Source organism: Athene cunicularia (genome assembly GCF_003259725.1).
Source record: "Athene cunicularia isolate RWA chromosome 3 unlocalized genomic scaffold, athCun1 chr3_part1, whole genome shotgun sequence".
Classification (NCBI taxonomy): Eukaryota; Metazoa; Chordata; class Aves; order Strigiformes; family Strigidae; genus Athene; species Athene cunicularia.
This window is the reverse complement of record NW_020799097.1, coordinates 97,031,169-97,054,664: the sequence shown is the minus strand read 5'-3', so window position 1 is coordinate 97,054,664 and position 23,496 is coordinate 97,031,169. Positions and strand designations below refer to the sequence as shown.

General features: G+C 37.1%; 1 protein-coding gene across 3 annotated transcripts in view; it reads right to left on the bottom strand.

Moving 5' to 3' along the window:
* Window positions 1-23,496, bottom strand: part of THADA (THADA, armadillo repeat containing) — a 164,240-nt gene that overhangs the window by 70,664 nt on the left and 70,080 nt on the right. For 2 of the 3 annotated variants that reach the window (XM_026845656.1, XM_026845657.1), the window contains exon 28: window positions 20,339-20,507. In XM_026845656.1, coding sequence (XP_026701457.1) covers window positions 20,339-20,507 — 169 coding nt within the window. Of the gene's footprint in view, window positions 1-7,794; window positions 7,867-20,338; window positions 20,508-23,496 lie in introns of those variants that run through there. The other variant, XM_026845658.1, reaches the window with a different exon arrangement.

Here is a 23,496-nt window from a genome sequence, read left to right as displayed (position 1 = left end):
TTTTTTTTTTTTTTTTTTTTTTTTTTTTTTTTTTTTTTGGGGGGGGGGGGGGGAGAATGGTGAAACAATTAAAAAAGATTCTTTCCCAGACTACATCCTCATAACAGTTGTCCTGCACACAACCACATGAAGGAGACAAAACGCAAATACAAGACCAAGGTATACAGCCTTGTTTATTGAGGGATATTTACAATTAGGAAGAATATTAAAGGATACAGCCACCCCACTGACACTAAGAAGCTGACACATGCAACAGAGACAGTCTGTACAAACATGTTTGTAAGAAGCGCTCGGAAGTACACTGCTACTTGACCCCGCAGCTTTGCTGGTTTCAACAGAGGTGATCTTCTGTCTCAGGAATGTCTGCATTAACACAAGGCTGAGAAAATAATTAGAAGCAAGCTATACTGATTTGATGCTTTTACTTCCTAAATTCACATTATAGCATAAAGTGAAGTAAAACTTGCAGTTTCAGAAAACAATTTTCTTCTCTCAGCTAATGATTTTAAACTTATACAAGAGAAAATACATATGCAGGTCTCAAACAAAAGAAAAACATTCTGTATTTTTAAAGTCTGAGGAATAATTTGGCACATTAAATGTCCAAGTGCAGGTAGCTGTACCCATGAAAGAAAAAGGTGGTAATTTTTCGGGTCATATTACATCTTCCTAAAGCTTTTCCTCATTCATACATCAAGTCAGTCATAACCTGTCATAAAATGTCACTGTACATGCCCCTGAGGATAAACTTCCCCTTCCACTGCTGCATATTTACAAGGATATTGTCACTTTTAATGGCTCCTTTTACATGTGAGGAACTCAGTACTGCCAACTGCACTCTTTTGTTTGAACTCTAAACCAACATTTTTATAATGTTAGGGTTAGGGTGCTGAACTTAGTGAAAGATTGATTGTTCTTCCATGGCAGGGACTGCTGCACCTCTGAGTGCAAATAATAGGGAAAATGTCCCTCCCTTAAAGAAAATTCTCACATAAGTAGTTGTTAGTAACAATGGGGACATTAGGGACTACAGCTATAAAGATATATCAAACACCATCCATGTTGGTGCCTAGACCCCGAACTCAAATGCCATACTCCTCCGTTGTAGAGTAGCACAGCTGAATGGAGGTAGAACTCACAAGAATTTTCCTCTGTGAAAATTACTGCTACAAAAAAGGAACATGCAACTGAAACACGCAATAAAAAGAACTTCGTCTAGACAATATAGCTAATATGTAGGCTTAACTTGTAGATAAGTTAAACTGAATTCCGAGCATAAACATTAATAATTAGTAGTTCAGCTCTACCAAAGGCAGTATACGGGACAAGAGCACAAAGGAAGGTGCATGTAATGCAAACTATCTTTTTTTTTTTTAATTACCTAACATCTAGAAAGTAATTCATGTAAGAGGATCCCACTGAACTGTACCATGAGAGGGAACAGACAATCCTCAGCCAAAAAGACATCCTATATATTTAGTTTCACTGTACTACAAGGCAGTAGGATTCAGCACAGGATGATGTGGATACATCCACTTTCCAACAAAGAAGATCATCTGAGAGAAAAGCAGATTGGCTTCCCAAAATACACATCCTTTTACTTTACCCCCATACCAAAGGATTGCAGCAGGCAAGGAAACAGAGAGATTATGTGTTTTAATTAAAATCTACAAGGGTTGCACCCAAGAGACAGATATAACTCACATCCTTTAAATTCCAATTCACAGATAGCAAGCATGTGCATGAGAATTTATGTCTGGAGAAAAAAATGACTAAATTATGCTTTAAGTAGGAGGAACTCTCAAAACTAAGGAACTCTGAAGAAATACTGTCTATATTTTCTGTGGGTTTGGTGGTACAGTCTACATCCTACTGGCAGATATGTATTCTTCCCACTGTTTTCTCTAGAGAGCAAAAGTGCTTTCAAAAAGACAGTATTTCTTCAGAGTTCCTCAGTTTTGGACACTGATCTTGCTAAAGTTTCCTACTGGTATCATATACCTTTTGAAACTATGAAGTTTAGAAACATAGATAACTTATGATGAAACTTAAGCTACAGCAAATACATGAATCATGTTACTGCTGAAACTCAGCAGATTTTTGCCTTACGCATATGGACAAGCTATTTATAAATTTTTACTTCCCATCAGGCTCAGCATGATGTCAGCTTACAATAACAAGTTAATGTTAATGTTTTCCAGTAATTTTCGCAGTGCCATTTAACTGCAAGTGCCCTAGCCAAGGTAAACTTAAGGGCAAGGAAAGGCCTAACTGCATAATCAGAGAACACCATTAATGAATTTTGTATCTCTGCTTTGAACACTTGGAATTCTACTTGCAATATATTTCTCTTTTGTTGCCAAAGTTTAATCTCACTCGCCAGTTGATTAAATCTCTCCAAAACAGCTCAAATATTCCTTCTGATTTTAATTAGCCACAAAGCTCCATCGCCTTGTGGATTTTTTTCCCCCCAAACAAGCATCCCACGCTATCACAGAAAGTGCCAAACTCAAAGCTATCAAACATTTCCTGAGCTCTAGTAAGCTCACGCACTTTTACAATCAGCAGCATCACATCAGAGGAATGCTGTCTCTGTGAATTCACCAGTAACAGACAAGTTCCAAAGAAAAATTATGAAATTTGCTGGGGTTCTTCTTTTCATAGGCATTAGAAGCTGTTCTGGAAGATCTGTTCCTTATTATCATCTTTCCCCTTGTCTCTTCCACTAGCACGCAATTGGTAAGATGTGCTTTTTGACAAAAGGGAATGTCAACAACAACGTTTTTTATGGCAGAAAGGGTTTTTTTAAAAGCAAATTCTCCCAACTCATTTCCTTATTCAAGACCACCTTCTCCAACATTTGCACGTTTGATTTTATGATCCCAGAGGAGTACAGCTGTTTCACTGTCTTTGAAAACAGTTCTAAGAACACTTTTTTAAAGCTGGTGTAACTCAACCCTCCACTCGCTTTAGATATTGAACTGCATTGAGGTTGCCTTCTAAAAACAGCAATGCCAGTAGTAGATGCTACCATGCCCACCACTTCCTTCAACACTGCATCCTGCTGAAGTTTGACATCTTCAAACCTCTTAGCAAGGTTTCTAAATGAAAGTAAACTCTCCACTCCCTTCAGTCACAAGAGTTAGCTCAGCAGGTTAATCTTACTCCTTTTTACTGGAATGGCTCAGGGAGGACCATCAGATGATCTGTGGCAGCTGCAACACCCAGCAGAGGGCTAGTGATGATCAGCGGGATGTGGACTGCTGTGTATAAGATGTTTGCAGAGCACAAGTCTACAGAAATCCCCTGGCATTAAAGCCTCAGAACTGGAAACATGAGCAATGACCAGGCAATGCCCCCATTTCACCACATGCCAGATTTGCTCAGAGCAGCTGAAAACTATTCTGCATCAATGACATAAAAAACTATCAGGATACTTCATACCCTTTTTCTTGCAAATAAACACCAAACACAAGGTGGTCGGAGTATCACAGCAGGTTCTTCGGTGTCTTTCTCCTTCGTAATCAGTACCAATTTGGTCTTGCCTGTGCTCATCTCTACCCACCAGTCCACTGGCAGCATCCTGGTACTTCTGTATTTTACCAGTGGGTGCAATTGTAACAGCACCCACTAAAATCAATAGTTTCTTTACTTAACAGACTAAGCATTTTCTGTTTAGTACCTTTAGAGAAACTAAACCGTAATCCATGGAGAGCCTGCAGTTTTAAGTTACTCCACAGTCTGAATTTGGCAGAACAGAAACAAGTGGAAGCGACCACTACCCTCTCATATGTATTCCCATTACTTTGAGCATAACTTCTGATAAACCATAAATAAAGATTCAAAAAGGTGCCACACAGAATGGCAGCTCGTCAGATAGATCTTATGTGTATCTCCATTATTGTAGTCTTTTAGAGCCCTAGAGGTGTCTGTGCCATACCCTGTCCTAAATCCTGATCACAAAGTACCTATGATCTTGGTGATTAACAGATTTTTCTGGGGATTGATCCTTTACACTGAAAGATCATCACATAATGCAGCACAGGATTTTTTTGGAAGCAACAAAACATACTATAGAAATAAAACTACAATAAAGCACATATGAAGTATGATTCCTTCAAATAAACTCAAACCCTCAAAATATTTCAGTTTGGTGAAAACAACAACAAAATTAATTAGCAAGATGATGCTGTCAGAAGTTACTGAATCCATGGGAGGTAGCTTAGGAGTCTACTTCAATTCCACACATTTCCATACATTAACTGCACTTGGAAAAACAAGAGAACTTTACTTGAAACCAAGTTCCTTTTTTCCCCTCTCCAAACAATATTAAGCCTTTCCTGTGCACTCTGATCAGTCTTGTTGGCCTTAGAATACATTACCAACTGCAAAAGGGGAGTCCACCTATTTATTTATTTATTTAATCTTAAAGAGGATGTGTGTTTTCCTAGTAAGCTACAGATAAAAATAGAGTAGAAGGTTAAAGGTCAAAATAAAATACTTTTTGATGACATTATGGTTTTCACTACAAAAATCCTTGAAGAGATCACCTACAGATAGCATTGTGTACAATACAGTAACACTAGTTGGTATGAAAGTTTTGTATTATAAGCCATGAAAGAAAAGATTAATTTCCTCAAATTTGTCACCTAGTTATCTATTTTAGTCACTGTACAAATTTGACAAGTATCATATCTGCCACCAAAAAAATATTTTTTTCATTTTTTCTCAGGAAACTCAGGCTAACTAAAGAAAAAGACCCAAATCAAGCTTGTCTTGAAATTCAGTTATGACTGTGACAATAAATACCTCCTGCTCATAACACATGACACCAAAATTGAATGGCACCATCCATCATCCAGGGAGAACTCTGAAGTGTTTTATGCTTGTATAATTGCAACACTGCAATTGTTTTGAGGATTTTTGTGGCTATCATGGTACTGTGATTCTATACAACAAAGTTGTTTCTGTAAAACCCCAGGGATCACCCATGTAGATAAAGCCATTAAAAGCCCCATTCATGTACTGACTGAATGAAAAAAATATATATGACTGACTCCCAACTTCTATGCTTTCCTTCCTGTTATCCTATGTAATCTTTATAAATAACACTAAAATAAAAAATGAATTAAAGATAACACTGAGGTGGAACATAAATTCCTCTGAGAGGAAAAGGCTGATGGAAAAACATTAACAAAACTGAACTACCAAACGATGGAAAAAAAGTGTCAAGGGCTGTAATGGTTATAAACACCTCTCCTTCTGAGGAAATCTGACTGTTAATATTAAAGCCTACCACATTCTGAAAGAGTAAAAACCCAAGAAGTTACTGAAGTAATAAGTTGAGAGCTGGACATGATAAATTTAACAATATCCACAACTTGACTTAGAAATTATTTAGCTAATTTATTTAGGCCCTATAATCATGGAACTTCACAAATTAAATTTCACATGAAATGAACTTTGTGTTTACAAAGTACATTATACAATACTGAAAAGAGCTTTAAATATTGTTAGAGCTATTAATTCTTATGTCAGATTAGGTTAAAATGACAATGCTGTATTATTTAATGTATAATATAATGTATTTAATAACTTATTTACATATCTAAGAGTGCAGTATGGCTTTTCAGAAGAATGAAGAACATGAAACGATTCTCTACAGGTTACATTATTTTGTAGTTCTATTTCCTTCTTTAATACTGTGTATCTACCACTGTTACCAACAGTTCATATTATTTTAGGGAAAACAGTATTATGTTTTTATTGCTAAAGGCAGTATAAGGTTACAAAGATAACTTTTTTTTTACCTCCCCAGTCATTAGAGTGCCAAGACACCATATTTGATATATATTAAAACTAGTTAAACATAAAATGCTCATTTGGGCTTTTTTAACTTTTCTTTCACTTCTGACAACAGAAGATGCCTGGTGCTGTAATATAATTTTTAAATGTCTCTCAGAGTACAATAATCCAAGAAAAACAGCTAGTCGTAAGAGTATTACTTCATCAGTTCTTGGTATCTACAGAATCTACTTTAGTTTGATTAATTTTGAAATAATTTCTTACACTAAGATAATTCAGAAGTATGAATGATAGACTCAAAACAGCAAACCAAAAGAAGCATTTCTATTGCCGGAAGCACTTGATGGACTCGATTCTTTTTAAGGTCACTTTTAACACAACACTTACTACTACCACCACAGAGGTTTGAAATCCTGCCTGCTCAACAAGTGTCCTGTGAGACAGTAGTACCCAAAGGTGATTACACCAAGTCCTGTCCTTTTGAAATGCTTCAGGACTACCTATGGGCTGCAGTTCTATGCTGCAACAGAGGATACAAACATACAGCATGTTTTTTATTAGATGTTACATCAGGAAATAACAACTATTAACATCAACTATTTGGCAAGATGTATATGTGAAGTAATAGAGTGTTACTATGTCCATCGCTACATTTTCCTTAGGCTTTCCTGGAAGTGGGTAGTATTCACTAGATGGGACGATAGTAGCAACACTATGATACACATTTAATTTCCATGATGGCATTAATAACTTTTGTATTAACATAATAACCTAAAAAGTATGAAGTATGTAGGGTGTTTCACAAGATACTGACAATATGATTTTAAATTTCTTCTTTGTCTTGAGTTGATCAGGGTTCAAAAGTGACTCCATTTCAAAGAGCAAAGGCTCTAGCTAGTATTTCTTATAGCACAAAATGATTCAATAGGTAAAAAAAAAGTTAGAATGAAAAGAAACAAGTCAATCACACATGCAAGAATAGCTCCATTTATATTTCCTTTGGCAAAAAGTGTTTATTGGTCTTTTTACAGTTTCCTGTTCTAATTGCCAGTGGTGTCTGTTTCATAAATGAAATGAGAGTCAGAAAACCAGAGAAGAATAAATGAAAGATTTCTTGCAATTTACAAATGCGAGACAAGTAGATAATATGCATTTTGTTCGCTATACAAGTATTTTTAGAGAAGTTTTAAGTTGGATTTTCCTACCTTAACCTATTTTTTTTTTCATTGAAGAATAGCAACTTAGTATTATAAAGCTACAAAAAGCATGCATTTGGACAGCAGAAAGTGCTAAGAAACTTCAACTATATTGAAGTCTAACTCAGTATGAACTATAAATGCTCAATATCTTTCATCTAGATCATGAATATTTAAGTGCTGAATTCCTAAGTGATTTCTTGTAGTGAAACAGAAGTTTTAATCATCTTATTGGTGTGTTTGAACTGAAATAGGACAAATCTAATTTCCAGTTTAAAGTTTTCCCAACACCCACTTCTGACACAAAGACCTTTCTGCATCTATAGAAATACCTGTGTGCATTTGAGAAAAAAATTAATAACCATTGCTTATTTTCCACAACAAAAAAAGGCCAGAACGAACTACTACTATCTGGAGAGGTCTGTCAAAACCAGACGAAGACATTCATTGTAGATGTGAAGACATAATGAATCTGTAGCGTACACCTTTGAATAAAAGTCAATATACAGATACATTTGGCATGCACTTCTGACAGTGTGGTAATAACCCAACTGCAATAAGCAACAACACACCAAGACAGCAGCTACTTTTTAAGAGAGGATGGGGTCCAGAACAGATATATAGAGGAGTAATCACCTGAAACAAGAGCTGGCAGGAGGGAGTTGATATTGAGGGTACCAGGGGAAACAGGGAGAGATAACAGAGGTGCAAGGCTGAGAAGGAATGGGGGAGGACAGAATAGAAGCACCTGCTGCTTATCATGCCTTCAAAGCCTCATTCATTCTTTGCTTGCTTGAAGCTGAGTGGAAGGTTTCCACACTCCCAAACATCAAGGAGACTCTGATGATCCAGAGACAACTGTCATCTTTTATGAAAGAATGAGGAGAGAAAACAAAAGACCTTGACAGGGGATAAATTTACAAGCATCCCTGTCACCCTCTCAGCATCCCCCTAGCCATCTTCTGCAGTTAGACCACAACTAGACTGTTTTCAGGACCTGATGACGGTTCTGCAGGATACTTCAAGTCTAAGAGCTGCAGCTCCAGTGGAAGCAGCATTTTTGATGATCCAAATCAGAATCCACATTAGTCTTTGAGGGTTTTAGCAGCAGTGCCCCAGAACTGGGAACGTGCTGTACTAGACAGTAGAAAAGAGATTTTATTTCACTAAAGAATTACTCCCCACATAGCCCCTGACCTAAAAGCAAAACATATAGATAGACCCTTATAGTAAGACGCCACCCTTCAAAAAAACCCCAACCAACCCTCCACCACTAGATACAAGTATAAAACAGCTGCTTCTTGTTAGCCCTGCCCCCACATAAACTTTGTGTCCCATGTAGCTTCTTTATTCCGGTCAAATTTCTGTACAATTCTTCCTCAGCCTGGATATCTATTTCCCATTATCTTCTGACCCATGAATAAACAGCATCAGAGGAACACACTTCCAGAGTATACCATCAGTTCAGAGCCATTTAGAGCCTGAGTTAAAAAAACCACTTTAAGTCAAACAGCCATGTGAAAACTGTTCCTAGAAAATTTTAGCACCATAACAATAACTACTTCAGAAATGCAGATATTCTAAAATAATTGATAAAACCAAGAAAAAAAAAGTGGTAAAAAACCACTACTGCAAGAAATGCCTGTGACATACAAACAGAAAAAAATAAAGCAAGTAACATGCTTTTAAACTTAGTTGAAGAAGGAAAAAGTACACTACATTCATTCAAAAAATTCTAATTTGATTCATGAACACTCTGAAAGCGATTTCAAACCTTGGAAAGTGTCTCATTCTTGTTTTGTGTTTACTTTGTTTGATTTTCTTAGATTTTCAGGTTTTTCTTCCTCCTTTCAATTTTTTGTTCCACTATTTAAGATTCTTGCATCCTAGCCTTCAGTATAGGTTAAGTCTTTACTGAACAGTTATCCGCTTAAGACTACTCATCCCCCTTCATTCACTTCATCCATCCAGCATTCTTTTAAATGCCAATTTTTCCAGCTTTCTCTTCCTTTTGTGGAGGGTATTCTTCTGCTTTGTAAACAAGGCTGAGAAAGCTTCTAAAGACCAAAGAAGGCACCTTCCCACATTTCTCACTATAGCCTGAACTTCTGAAAACACAAAGCACAGTAAAAAGTCTTCATTGTTCATAAATATTTTTTATATGTCCTCAAGCAGTCAGAACTTATCATGGATGGGTATTTTTAAAAGTATATCCAGGAAGTGTATCCAGGATTATCTTTTTTTTGGCTTTGAAAGTTTTCAAGACATGGTTTGTACATCAAAAGGAAAAGAAAAAAATCCTATCCGGGTGAGACCAAAAACATGTTTTTGGAGATGAAAAATGAACTCCATGGAGTACTAAATTAATCCACTGCACCACCTAGGAGAATATTATATCTTTGATACACTTTACAGGTTTCAACTTTTCCCTTCCCAACTGTAAAAACATAAAAACATCCTCTGCCTGTGACAGAGTGATAGGATTGCTTTCCTGACTAATCATGGGGATACTTAAAGATTTGTAATACAAAACAGGTGCAAGAAATATGCATAGAATTGAACACTTAAATTGAGCTTTCATAAGAGTTCAATTCTTGTGCTGGGAGGTCTAAATCAAGTTAACCAGCCAGTGCCCAAAATAGTTCAACTCTCTTCAGGAAGATTTAAGTAGTAAAAAATAGAACACTGGGCTAATATTACTTGTTTCCAGCATCTCCCTAATCTAAAAAGAAAATAATCTATTCACTGTGAAAACTGTACCTATAAGGAGAATTTAATTTTTCCTAAGTTTAATGCTAACACCTAATATAAGTTGCTCTATATAACCACATTCATATATAGTGTTTTCAATCACTTCTCTAGTTATGTTTTAGATAAATGTGAAGTTAGCTGAACACTAGTGGTGCTTTATGGCTGTAACTGAACACTAGGCAAGGTACCTCAAATGGCTGCACACACAGCCACCCTACAATCTCTGCTAGCAACATGGGTTGCAGGAGCTTTTATTCATTAAGGAGTGGTCCTGGGTGCACTGGATCAGGGAGGCCAAAACATCTGCATAGCAATTGCCCGTCATAGCCATAGTAGTAACCGTCGAAATCTAGGGTGTGGGAGAGGAGAGGCAGTGCATCCAACAAGTCATCCATTCCACTTTACAGAGGGGGAATTGTCACACTACCCCAGCACAACCCAGAGTAGCCATCATTATAGCTACCTCTCAGTTAATAGCAGCAGCCTTGTTTTCAGTAATCGATGAGTATTGCTTATTCTGTTCTAAAACCACACTTTTTTTAAAATTTCAAAGATGTGAACACAAGGTTTACACCAATAGCATCACTATATATCCTTAGTTGCTGTAGGAAGGAACTTTGTAACAATGCAGAAACTGAATTAAAAGACCTAACGGAGTTGTAAGAGCTGTCTAAATCTATGCCCGTTTGAAAACTAGTGATATGTCTTAGGAAGTCAGAGACATAATATTTGGGATCATTCTATTAACAGTTAGAACAACTTTAAAGCAACGTCCAGCTAGCAGATCTGCTCAGTCAATTAACAGTACCACATGAGGGTTTTTTTAAAAAATGCAGCTGGAAGAAAATCTCTGTCAAAATCTCATTATTTTCTTTCAGAGCCTGTCTCCTCCCACTGTTAGAACTTAGTTGCATTTCTGTTGCATTCAAATATACATCTTGTACTCAAATGCATACTGCCTCCTTGTATCAGTGTACCCCTATGCAACAGTTAATATGAATTTACAACATGAAGAAAGGAGACAACTGTTCTGTTATTGCCAGCTACATATATGTGAATATGTTTTCAACTTTGATGTCAGTATTTCTTTTCTCTTTGTACTGATCTTAAAAGTAAGGCTTATCTTGAACACTAAAATCTGAGCTTAGAAAAGAAACAGCTGGAAGGAAGTTTCATTGGAAAACATTTAATTATAGCAGGTTTATTTCTTTGATCTGTAGATAATGCAACATTTGTTTACTATATTGAATTTTTATAAGACAAGGTTGAACTGCCACACTTCACTTTACTGCCAAGGCAAATAAAATGTAACTCACCATAGTTAGTGTTTCTGTGCTACTGAATAAAGCCAAATAAACAATATACTACTTCCCCATTCATTCCCTCAGACCCTAGAGATCCATTCTCTTCAAAAATAGTCACTGACACCCCTACTGGTTAATCACATGAAGGATTTTTAGGTCAAGCTAGCAAGTAGTATACCTTTTTCCTTCACTCAACCACAAGGACCAACATCTAAGAATGTCCTTCAAAACATTTGCCTAATTTGTCTCCTGTTGTCATTCTCACACCCTAGCCACTGGAGTCTGTGGGTTTCTATTACCTATTCTGTCCTGTAATAAAGGAAGTCTCATGACTGCTTGCTAGCTCTTCTTCATGCATCATTCTTCTCTGCTTTATTTTCAAATGCTCATATTTAAATTGTCTTTATTCCTCTGAGTAAGTGTCCAAGCATTAAACTCATAAAACATGAGAGTGATCATAATCTCAAATACCTTGAAGCTTGACCTTCCTTTATAGCAACTTAAGCTAAAATCATCCTCCTCTCAAAGGAAGGAAAAAGGCATCCACATTCATCAGGCAGGCTCTATTTTCATCAACAACAATCTATATTAATAGAACTCTCCCGGATAATTAAACTATCTAGCATGCATATTGATGCTTTCAACATAAACTGCTTCTTTTCATCACTACAACTATGTATTTAATTTTTATCTTCCACAAAGTCACAGCCATACACTTCTGGCTCAAGACTACTCTAAACTAACACAGTACATACAGATGTTTCACCAGCTGTTTGGTCTGTGTTGTTCTGTTTCCTGGGCTTGTGCTATCAGTCCTTGCTGGAAGCGGCACTGCTAGTCAGACAGACCTTTGCATGACCCAGTATGGATATTATCAGGTTAAATTCTTGTCCAGGTTTTCTTGCTGCTTTAATGAAGTCTCCAACCATCCTTTAAATCAATTTTTCCATCTTTAAATCACTTCTTCAAGCTCTCCACTATTATTTAAAGCATCAGCATATCCAAACAGTTGATACAGATAATATGAAGCTCTACCCTCGCATAAACCTCACCATATTTGATAAACTCCAGAAAGAAAAAGAATATCTATCACTTTCATAAAAGCCATACAGATGGCAGAAAAATCTGTCATGCAACCATGCAGGTTTTTTTTAATCGTATTATTAATACAAGCAATCTAGATTTTTTTCATTGTATTTTCAGAAAGATGAGTCTAATTCTATAGGATGCCGCTATTCCCTGAAAAATAGTAACTGCTAATTTCTTGTCCCATTGAAGTCAGTGGGAAATTAAATCTTTAAAATCAATGTTAATTAATGTAAAGAGTTATGAAGCCCTCTATCTCCTATTAAATCTAATTTTTGTCACAGGCAATGGACTAAGTTTCTGTAACTCAGTCTGTTCTTTAGATCTGAGAAAGATGCAACAGTGCTGCCAGTTTCAAAAGTAAACCAGAAAAAGGTTCAAAAACTCAATCAACATTCTTTGCACAAGACTTCACATTCATATGCCAAACAGAATTGTTTGAATTGATGTATATTAAAAAAACAACCAAAAAAACAAACAAATAAACCAAAACCCCAAAACACGTCTTTGAACCAGCCTATTGCTATAAAACCAATTTAGCTAACCGAAACTACAGAATTTGCTTGAAAATTCAAAATGTGGAGAAAATCTGAATATTAAGAGTACCAATTTGTGAAGAATAACTGACTACTGATTGATGACACTCAAAGCAACATTAAATAAGTGAATTTCCATTTTTATCTTCATGGAGTTTTAACCCTGAATCAAAGCACAACAAATTCTGTTTCATTTGTCCCTTGTCAGTTGAATTCTATATTTCTTTAAGAACAGGTCATGTGCACCCCTCAGATAGAAGAAGATACTGTTCTTCTCGTGTGATGTAAAACACTGACATATGCTCAGGGAAGAAATCTCAGGATAAATGAGTAGGAGTGACAAAGTAACAGCAATAAGTGGGAAGACTGCAGTGAGAAGAAAAGCTACCAGCCAGAGCTCAGATGAGAAGATGGGAGAATTGAGAGAAATCTTCCCAGGGACCACAGTAGACCAGGCAGAATTTCTGTGACTTTGAGTTACAGCAGTCACCAAAACCAGTCACGACAGGAAGGATCCACCTGCAAGTACATGATAGGCCAGCTGAGGTTTTTATTTTATTCTATGCAGTTGCTTGATTGCTTATACAAAGTAACACCAACAATGTAAATAATCTTCATGAAGAAAGCAGCTTCCAGCCAGAAATTGCTCCTCAGTGATAACATGCAGCTGGGAACTTTGGGCCCCTCACTACAAAAAGGACATTGAATGACTCAAGTGTGTCCAGAGAAGGGCAACGAAGCTGGTGCAGGGTCTGGAGGAGCGCTGAGGGAACTGGAGGTGTTTAGTCTGGAGAAGAGGAGGCTGAGGGGAGACCTCATCGCCCTCTACAGCTACCTGAAGGGAGGTTGCAGAGAGCTGGGGATGAGCCTCTTTAACCAAGTAACAAGCGACAGGACAAGAGATAATGGCCTCAAGTTGGGCCAGGGAAGGTTTAGACTAGATATTAGGAAGTATTTCTTTACAGAACAGGTTATTGGGCATTGGAATAGGCTGCCCAGGGAGGTGGTGGAGTCCCCATCCCTGGACTCGTTTAAGAGTAGGGTTGACATAGTACTGAGGGATCTGGTGTAGTTGGAAACTGTCAATGTCAGGTTAATGGTTGGACTGGATGATCTTCAAGGTCGTTTCCAACCTAGATGATTCTGTGAAAAAGTTTTATCTTGGATAGTACAATCCATATCCTGATGAAGGCTGCAAATGGAGGCAGCATGCACATTTAAACAAAGTCATATAGTTCCCTCTCTTCATATACAAGCAGCAAATGAGGGGGAAGTCACTGAAACCTTTCTCTTAATTTGTGCCCAAAAGATGCCTAAGGGAATGCAATATGCTCTCCAAAAAGAGGGCACTGTGCAATGAATGGGACAGATAAAGGAAGCAAAATTTTTTGTTCTCTTCTGTATCCCAATCTCAAGCTAGACACTGTCATCATTTAGTTATAAATCCACGCAAGATCTCTAGGAAGTAGGTTACCACCTTCAACATTTCAGAAGTGTCCAAAACAAAGCACAGAGAAGTTAAATGAAAACCCAGTGCATCTTTTAATAACTTTCATTTACCTGATCCCATATGTTCTAAAAATACTTAACTGTAGACTTGCCAAAGTGAACATGAGGAAGATTAAACTGATAACATACAAGAGATAATGACCCAATTGTTGTGCAGATTCTTTCATTTGAAAAAGAAATAAACCTTAATAGTAATTACATCTGCTCCATGATTAATTGCAGCTGTCCAGTGAATCATTCTCAATACGAAACCACAAAGACATGTACACTCTCGTTTGAGTACAGATTTTTCCAATGCACAAATGTGAATGATTTCTGGAAACTAGTGAGTGCAGTACTGTGACTGAAAGCTCTAGTCATACTGCTGCCATTCTGCTCTATTATTAACAACTAGATTCTAGGTCTATGCACATCACACAGTCTTTGCAATCCAGCATCAATCACGTTATCTGATCCTTACAAGATAAAAACAAAAGCTGAAGTTTAACATCTGCCTTTCTTGGCAAACTAATCTGAAAGTTCAGGCATTTGGGAGTTTTTTGTTAATCATCATAAATAATCTACAACCAAATGAATTAAAGGTGCTGCCTCTTTTCTAGGCAAATCATGCTTAGGGTCTCTGAAACTTCTCATTAAAGCACCCAAAGAAAGAGGTAATTTAAGAGGTCTGTGTTCAGATGCAGAGCTGTGATCTTGTTGGGATCACAGACAAGACAGGATAGCTGACATGTTTGGAGTGCTTCAGTGGAGGGATACAGGCTCTTTAGGAAGGATAGGTGGGGAAGATGAGAAGATGGAGTTGCTCTCTGAATGAGAGAACAGCTGGAATGCATGGAGGTCTGCCTGGGGATGGATGATGAGTCATCTGGGAGCTTATAGGTAAAGACTAAAACGGAGACCAGTATGGGTGACACTGTAGTGGGTGTCATCTACAGGCCACTAAACCAGAAAGAACAAGTGGATGAGGCTGCCTACAGACAGCTAGAAGTAGCTTTGCATTTTCAGGCCCTGGTCCTCACAGGGGACTTCAACCACCCTGGTATCTGCTGAAGGACCAACACAGCACAGCATAAGCAATCTAGGGGGTTCCTGGAGAGCACTGATGACAACTTCCTGACAAAAGCAATAGACGAGACAACAAGGAGAAGTGCTCTGATGGTCCTCATACAAACAACAAATGACTCACTGAGGATGTGAAGGTCAAAGGCAGCCTTAGCTGCAGTGACCATGAGATGGTGAGTTTTTTCAGTATCCAGAGAGGAGGGAGCAGAGCAAAAAATCCAAGATCACAACCCTGGACTTCATGAGAGCAGATTTTGGCCAACTCCTGTGTCTGCTTGATAGGAGTCCTGTAGGATAAGCCTTAGAGGTAGCAGTGTCCAAGAAAGCTGGTTAATATTCAAGAACCAGTTCCTCCAAACTCAAGAGCAGTCCGTCCCAACAAGCTAGAACTCAGGCAAACATGCCAGGAGGCTTGCATGGATGAACAAGGAGCTTGTGACAGAACTCAAACAGAAAGGGAATATACAGAACATGGAAGTAGGGACAGGTAGCTTGGGAGGAAAACAGAGACACTGTCCAAGCATGCAGAAATGCAGTTAGGGAACACAAAGCCCACGTGGAGATGAATCTGGCTGAGGTACTACTGAATGTCGTCTTCATCTCAGTCTTTCCTAGAAGGCCCATGGTTAGGAATAACACAGGCCCAAGCTTTCCTTCCCTGGTATGCCCAGAAGCTTACCTTCTTGGACTCTGTAAGATGTTATCTAAATTGTATATAAAAACTGTTCAGAGTTTCAATTAGTTATTTCCAATCCAAGTAAAATTCATGTTTAAATAAACATTTGCAATAAACATTTGTAATTAAAAAAAAAATTAAAGTTTTTAATCTTAAGTAATTTACTTCAAAATTTTTATGGTTTACACAAGACCATCTAAAACAATAAAAGCTATGAATGTTATACCCACAAACCTATGCAAACAGGAATTAACCAGCTGCAGACTGATGGAAATAAAAATTCTGAATAGCTACATGAAGATGCCCCAATCACTAATCAAAGAATAATTAAAAAAAAAGGGGGAGACTGGCAGGAATTGCAAGTAGTATTCTCCCAGGGCCAGGCAAAATCTTAATATGCATGATGTCAGATCCACTAGGTGCTGAACGTTAACACATGCTTAATATTAGAAAGTAGTTTGCAATATTTAAGCTCATATTGGACTGTGTTAATGAACTAAGGGAGAAAAGTATACCTTTCAGATACCAGCTTCCATTTTCCAAGACTAAGTATTTAAGTAGAAATCTCTTGGAAGGCTACAATAAATTTTTTCTCTAGCCTTCCCAATTTCCCCTCTGCCTTTCCACTTTGCTTCAATATGTTTCTTCTTGCTTTGCATTCAGTGGAGAACTCCTAATTTGTCCAAGTTGGTGTGTTATTACACTTTCTATCCATTCTGTGTTGTTGATTTGTATTTCTGGAGTTACAGTTTCTTTGAAGAACTACCAAGTCTCATTAATTTCAGTTTCACTTAAAGCTCATTTCCATGTGAGATCTCTCTATGAATTCAAAATCTAGGTGAACCTTGAGCTTTACTAATGTTTGGAGGTCTTTGCTTAACTCTTGATTCTAACAAGCATTTTGTTTGAGACATTCAGGCTTATTGCAGCTGCACAAAATTAGGCAAACTGAAGACTGGAAGCTTTCATAAACATCAGAACTCAAAACACACTCTTTTACATATGTGTCATCTTTACTGTAATTTTAAGAGACCCGGTTAAGACTGTTGTCTATGAGACTATACATTTCTACAAAAACACAGACATGAAAAGAGAAAGCAGACCATGTCCCTGCCTGCAAGGCCTACAAATACCAGTATGAGTCAAACTAGTACACTGAAATTATTAATCGCAAGTACAGGTTATTGAATAAAACATTTCTGAATTAATTACAGCTTAATTCTTAATTTCTCAATTATTGTGAACACAAGGAATACATGCTGCAGGAATTTCAATGCTAAAGAGGCAGAAGGTCAAAATACCCACTTGATCCTCTGATAAGGATACTCACAATTTTCCCAAATAAAACTAAGTTCTCCGGCAACTTCCAAAAGTCAAAAAGTTTCACAAACATAAAGGCTTCCCTAGTTATAAGTTTTTATACACTTCCAGAAGTCTTCACATAAAGCTCTGGACAAGCTCTTCCTTTCAGCTGATCAGCTAAAAACCCTAGATCTTGAAACAAAAGAAGCCAGAAATATTTAATCATTCAAGAAGTCCTGTAGACTTCTATATTTTCTTGTGGATTACAAACTTGATTCCTTCACCTTCCTTGTCTCCCACGCCACTTTGAATTATGAAGTAGAAAGTGCACTCATAAAAGGAAACACTAAGGATAGAAAGATTGTTCTTTCTCTTATTCATGTCAATGTATTTACTTATGATGCAGAACTACTCCTTGAAGAATACCATCAGTTCCATAATAATTACAGGACAGCAGTATTCCTCCTAGGTAATTCTTGAAAATAATTCTTCTGTAAAACATGTAAAGCATGAGATTATTTTATCCTCACGCACATTCATATGCCTATGTAAATTGAGCCATAGTCATCACACTGTGGAGGAAAAGCCATGTTTTCACAGAATACAAAGGTCTGAAGTTAAACAAAACACATTTGCATCCACTGTCAAAAAACACTCCCTGTCAGTTGCCACAATTTGAAAATAGGCCCTGTTTACACAAGCACTCCATGCTGCTCTTTTTGAATAATGCTCTTTTCTATAAATTAACATTTGGCTTGCAACAGATGAAGCAATTACATAACTCCGAAATATACTTTCAAGATTCACTACATTTGGCACCGTCACATAAGCTTTAAGTCTGAATAATTCCAACTTTCCTGTTCAAGACTTGACAACATATGAACACAGAAAAAAATTAGGCAATGAACTTAGTCAGCTTCTGACTAATGTAACTGAACAAACAAAATTAAATTAATGAATTCCATTTTCATAAGATATTGGCCTTGTACTTCTGGAAAAAAAAATTCTAAATTTTATTGAGTTTTGTACAGACTCACTCTTTTCAGTAGGGATTTTTGTTTCAGTTATATATAAAGAGGAAGATAAATTCTCTACTGTGTCATGGAAATGCAGTGCAAACTGTTTCAAACACTGCCAGATGACTGTCTCTTCAAGTAAGCCTTCAGAGAAACAGTGCTTTAATGAATAAACCCATAACATAATTTTCTACAGTTCAGTGAGCTTTAGCAGCAGCTTTACAAGTCCCATCTTACACAGATAAAAAAGAAACTGAAACCATGCATCCAACAACCCCTGAAAATCACAGTACTTTGTACTGCTTACAGGAGGTTGAATGCTAACTGCATGTTGAACTACTTGGCATTAGTATTTTAGAGGTACAACATCAAATACCATCACTTCTCTTTCTGCTCATCTTTATCACCCTACAGTATTTTGTCTGAATGCTTTGTTATTTTTATCTGCCAACAGACAGCTCGGTGTTTCAGTCATACATAAATTTGATTAAGTATGAAATGAAGACTTTGCACAACCTTGATTCACAAGTCATAAAAGCAAAGCTCAAGATAAACGCTAGAGACAAAACATCACTGAAGTGTTATGGTACAAATGACATTATTTTGAAGAATGTCATACGCTGATAGCACCAGTCTCTCCTTGGTGCAGTACCAATTGCACTAGTAGTTCCCAGTTGCAGCTCAAAACTGATGAAAAATCACATTAAAGCCCTGAGAATATCTCTCTTGCCTCACAGGTATCGAAAACTCCCTTCCCCTATGCATAAGATCGTGTTAGCAACACTGGATTAAAAAACAAATTATCATTTGGGTTCTTTCAGAACCAACCCTCTGTTATTATTTTTCCTCCTGGGCACTAAAAAGAAGGTAGTGACTTTATACACTACAGCCAGTCCATACCCTCGTGACCAGGGCTATAATAATTTTGGACTGAGAAAGCACTTAATTCTGTTGGATTAATCCTCTCTTCCTAATGCTTCAAGAGGTTCAGAAGCTTTGTGACACACCGGAGCTGCACAGGTAATTTAGCAATGGCAATCTCCTCCTTGCCAGGCAGATGCAGCAGCTCACAGGTCTAAGCACTTCCATACATGCAGGTGTGTGAACTGCTTTTCAGAGCAGAAAAGACTGGACACAATCACCCCATACCTTGCAACAACCTTCGCTGCAACCAGTCATCATCCAAATTCAGATTCAACTGGCTGAAACCCTTCACTGTAACAGTTCTAAATGTACTTCACTCATTTCCCTGTCCTAGGTTTCATGTATGGTCATAATTTTAAAGGGAAACAATATGCTGGAAAATATACACTAAAAGAACAAAACAAAACCATAGACACCCCACCACAGAGTTTACAGTAGAAACGTGTACCTAGATGGCTTGCCAACTCAGGCAGACTAATAGAGCTGATCATGTACAGCATGGCTTTGTTGGAGGGTTCCTCATGAAAAACAGGCAATAAAAATGGGTAACTTATTACCATGATAGCTTAAAAATCAAACACAGTGAACCGACTGCCATAAACCAAAGCAATGATATATGGGGAACGAAGAAGTTTCTGATTCCAAACCAATAGCAAGCTGTTTTCCAGAATGTTTTCACAAGATGACTGTATAAAGCTTTTCACAACTTATACAGCAAGCTGCTGGTGTAGCAGGAAAAACAAATGAAGTAATATATAAATATGCAGGTAAGTAGCGAGTTTCAAAATCTACAATATTATTGGTGCTTGGAGTTCAGCTTTGCCTCAGATTTGCTCTGTGATTTTGGGCAAGTCACACAGATCTCCCTGTAGATACATTTACATAAAGATATTTGCTCTCAAAGCACTTTAATCTCCAGAAATGAAACACTGTATGAAAATGTAAATGTTGATATTTATAGCTTACAGCCTTCTAATGACTATTGAAATGTGCATTCCACATTTATCATCTGATAGAATTGACTCAAAAGGAGTCTTCATACATGTTTTGACAATGTGTGAACATTCAACACATTATCTGGCTGTGAAGCATGACCAAAAAAAAATCCAGCAAAAAAAACATTAAAAAAACAACAAAGCAAAAACCCCACAAACAACACCCCAAAACTTACTTGCAGAAGTGTTCCATGAACATTATTCTGTCGTATGCAAGGACTGGTGGAGTCTGGAAGCCCCTCCAGCAAGGACAGCACCGTATGTGGTACTTCATTTACCATAACAAATGGGACAAGGGCCTGACCTGACATCTCACGAGAACGGTACACAGGAGAGTGCCCACACCTGGAAAAAGGAGAAATACCCGTGGGTTTTTTGTCATCCAGTTGCAATCTATTGCTATGGCTGAAACAAAACAAAGGATAATGCAACGAAAGCTAAAACACTTTTATCACAAATCAAATGTACATTCTTTTTTCTCAGTAGTGAAAGAGCATTTGCCCAGAAACAGACTAAATACTAGAGCCACACTGGAGGCCTTTTTTTTTCCTTCAGTAGTTCTTCTCTTTACACAAAGTTTAAAAAAAAAGAAAAAAGAAAAAAAGATGCAATTATGCCATGAAGCAGGTAAGCATATGGTCCTGTTCCATCTTCCTTATGTTTATATTACTTACTATAAAGCAATCATATTAAAATGTATTATGAGTTTGACTTAAAACTATTAAACTCCACATTCTTAATCAGATGTTTCCATAAGAACACAACATGGTGTCTACCGGAATTTTAGGACATATCTCCCACTGTTTTTAGAACATACTTAAAGGCAGAAAGTAAATGACACACTGGAAAACAATTTTCTATTATTTATAATTAGTATCTCAAAAATAAATAGTTTTTAATTATTAAAAATTAACTGATATGATTCAAGACTGCATATAAAACACAGGCCAAAAATAACCTTTTATCTTTTAAGGTTATTAAGGCTTTAACTAGCTGTAGATTTATGAACATACATAGAATTAACTATTCAGCTATAACACATTAACTGGCTGTATACTTCTTCAGCAGCATGTATACTGAGTTATAAGTGAAAAAAAAATCTTTTACCAACTAAAAGTAGGTTAGGCTAAGTCTCTCAAAGCCAGTAGTTCTTGCTTGTGTCAATTTTTGTAAGACAGATACAATTCACCACCTGCAGTTTCAGACAACTGAGAGTTAACACAGGGTTTAGAATAGAATGGTCAAATGACTTAGGTGATATAAAATGTAGTATGGCAGAAGTTATGCTCTGATACCTTCCCAGCTGACTGTGATGACCCAAAGACAATGGCCTTCCCTCATCTTACCCTCTCATCTTTTTCTGAACTGCTTCTTACATATTTTCAGTTTACAAAATCACATGTAGTTGAGATTATCCCCTGTCAAAATGGTCAAACCCCTTCTGAGCTCTTCAAAACAAGCTCTGCAGGGTCATGCCTACAATTTTTTTTTTTAAATTACATGAAATTAAAAGGTATTCTAAGGTTTCAAGTATCTCTAGCAAATTTAAATCAATCCTCACAGTAGTTGTTTACTTTAGTTCACATCAAAGAAATACAGAAAACAGTTTTCATCTTGAACCAGCAACAGAAATAATAGGGTTTTGAACACAAAACAGGAAATAGACTTAATTGAAATAGCGTTAACAGTTCTGACATTTTAGACCTGTTAGGCCATGGTACGCCTGAAAAATACAGACCTTGTTTAGAAGAAGTAGAAAGCTACACTACCCCTGAATGACATGCTTTTATAGTAATTTTCATCCTCACAGTCTGGCAGCACATTCTATCCTCCACCTCCCTGTCTTCCCTCATAGGGAATGATTTTTAGAATTATCATCTTTGCATGTCCTTTTCGAAGACTGGCTATCCTTCACAACAGGATGCAAAAGCAGAGCAGTCACAACTGGAGGAAAAGCCTTAATTCTGTATTGACAAGGTGCAAGAAGAAAGTCAGCTTAACTCTTAATAAAAAAATTCCATATTTTTTTAAACAAAAACCATTTTAATTCTACTGTATGGTAAACGTAAACCGGAGAAGTGATTTGTCTGCAGCCTTTCCTTCATTTCTGCTAAACCATCTTTTCTTAATGAAGAGATTATCATATGTAGATGTTCTTTCCAAACACAAGCAACACTGATGTTGTAATAAATGTCTGATTTTTAATTAGCTCTAACTGTATATTCAAGAATGTTCTTTATTTTGTTCATGATTGTTTACAAATCCCAAAGGAATCTGACATGTCTTGAGTAGAAAGAGTGGAAAATGGGTAAAATGCCAGGTTTTTCCTCTAACTTGTGAGAGGGTACTTTCCAACATTACACGCTCCAGAGAAGGTTTTCTCCTCAAACATGATGCAATGGATTAGAATGGAATTCTGTGGGGTTTTTCCTAGTAATAAAAAAATTGAGTTGAAAACAATTTTTAGAAAACCTGACTTACTTTGTTGTGTTGTAAAAACTGACATTAAAGACTTATAACACATGAACATACATATATGGGGATACAGTATTTTACATATCAAATTTTATTCCATGCTGTTATTTTATCAAATTTAGTATGGAAAGAGAAATGACTTCTCTTTATAAAGTAGAAAATATTTTCATATTACAGGCAAACCTGTCTCAGCTGACTAAAGTCTGAGTCTACAACAGAGACTGCCACCTCAGCATTTATACTGAATGTATGTAAGGCAAAAATGCAATTCTCAAAACAAGTCTAATATCCACCTCTCCTCATGCCCCAAATTGTTGTTCTCTAGAAGAACCTAAGCAAATGAGTGCTATCCCACACAGAAGCCTAACTGGAACCCTCAAATTTGGTTCTGTTTTGCATTTTGAGGATCCTAAATCTGAGGCAATAACCTCCTCCTTCCCCTGTGCAAACATACAGGTGCTCAGCAGTGGAGAATTTGCCCAGGATGCAGGGAACCCAGTTCTGCAACTTTCTGTGCCTGAAGGAATGCAAACCCACAGCTACTACTTGCCCAAAGGGCAACCCAGCCACCAACCTGCCACTGCACATTAACACAAACCTCTCACACTACAGATTGCAACAGTGTGCAGTGTAGTTACAGGAAATGACATCTTAGTTGAAACCCTCATAAGAGCACTTCTATGAAGTCATTATTAAGGAACAAAAGCATCATGAAGTTTTAGAACGATAAAGTATCTGCTTTATAGGAACATGTATGGGAACACAAGGAAGGTATTTCACACTGGCAAATAGCTTCACAAATCTGACATGGGTTAATATTTGTAGGGTTTTTGTTGGTTCCCCCCCCCCCCCCTTTTTT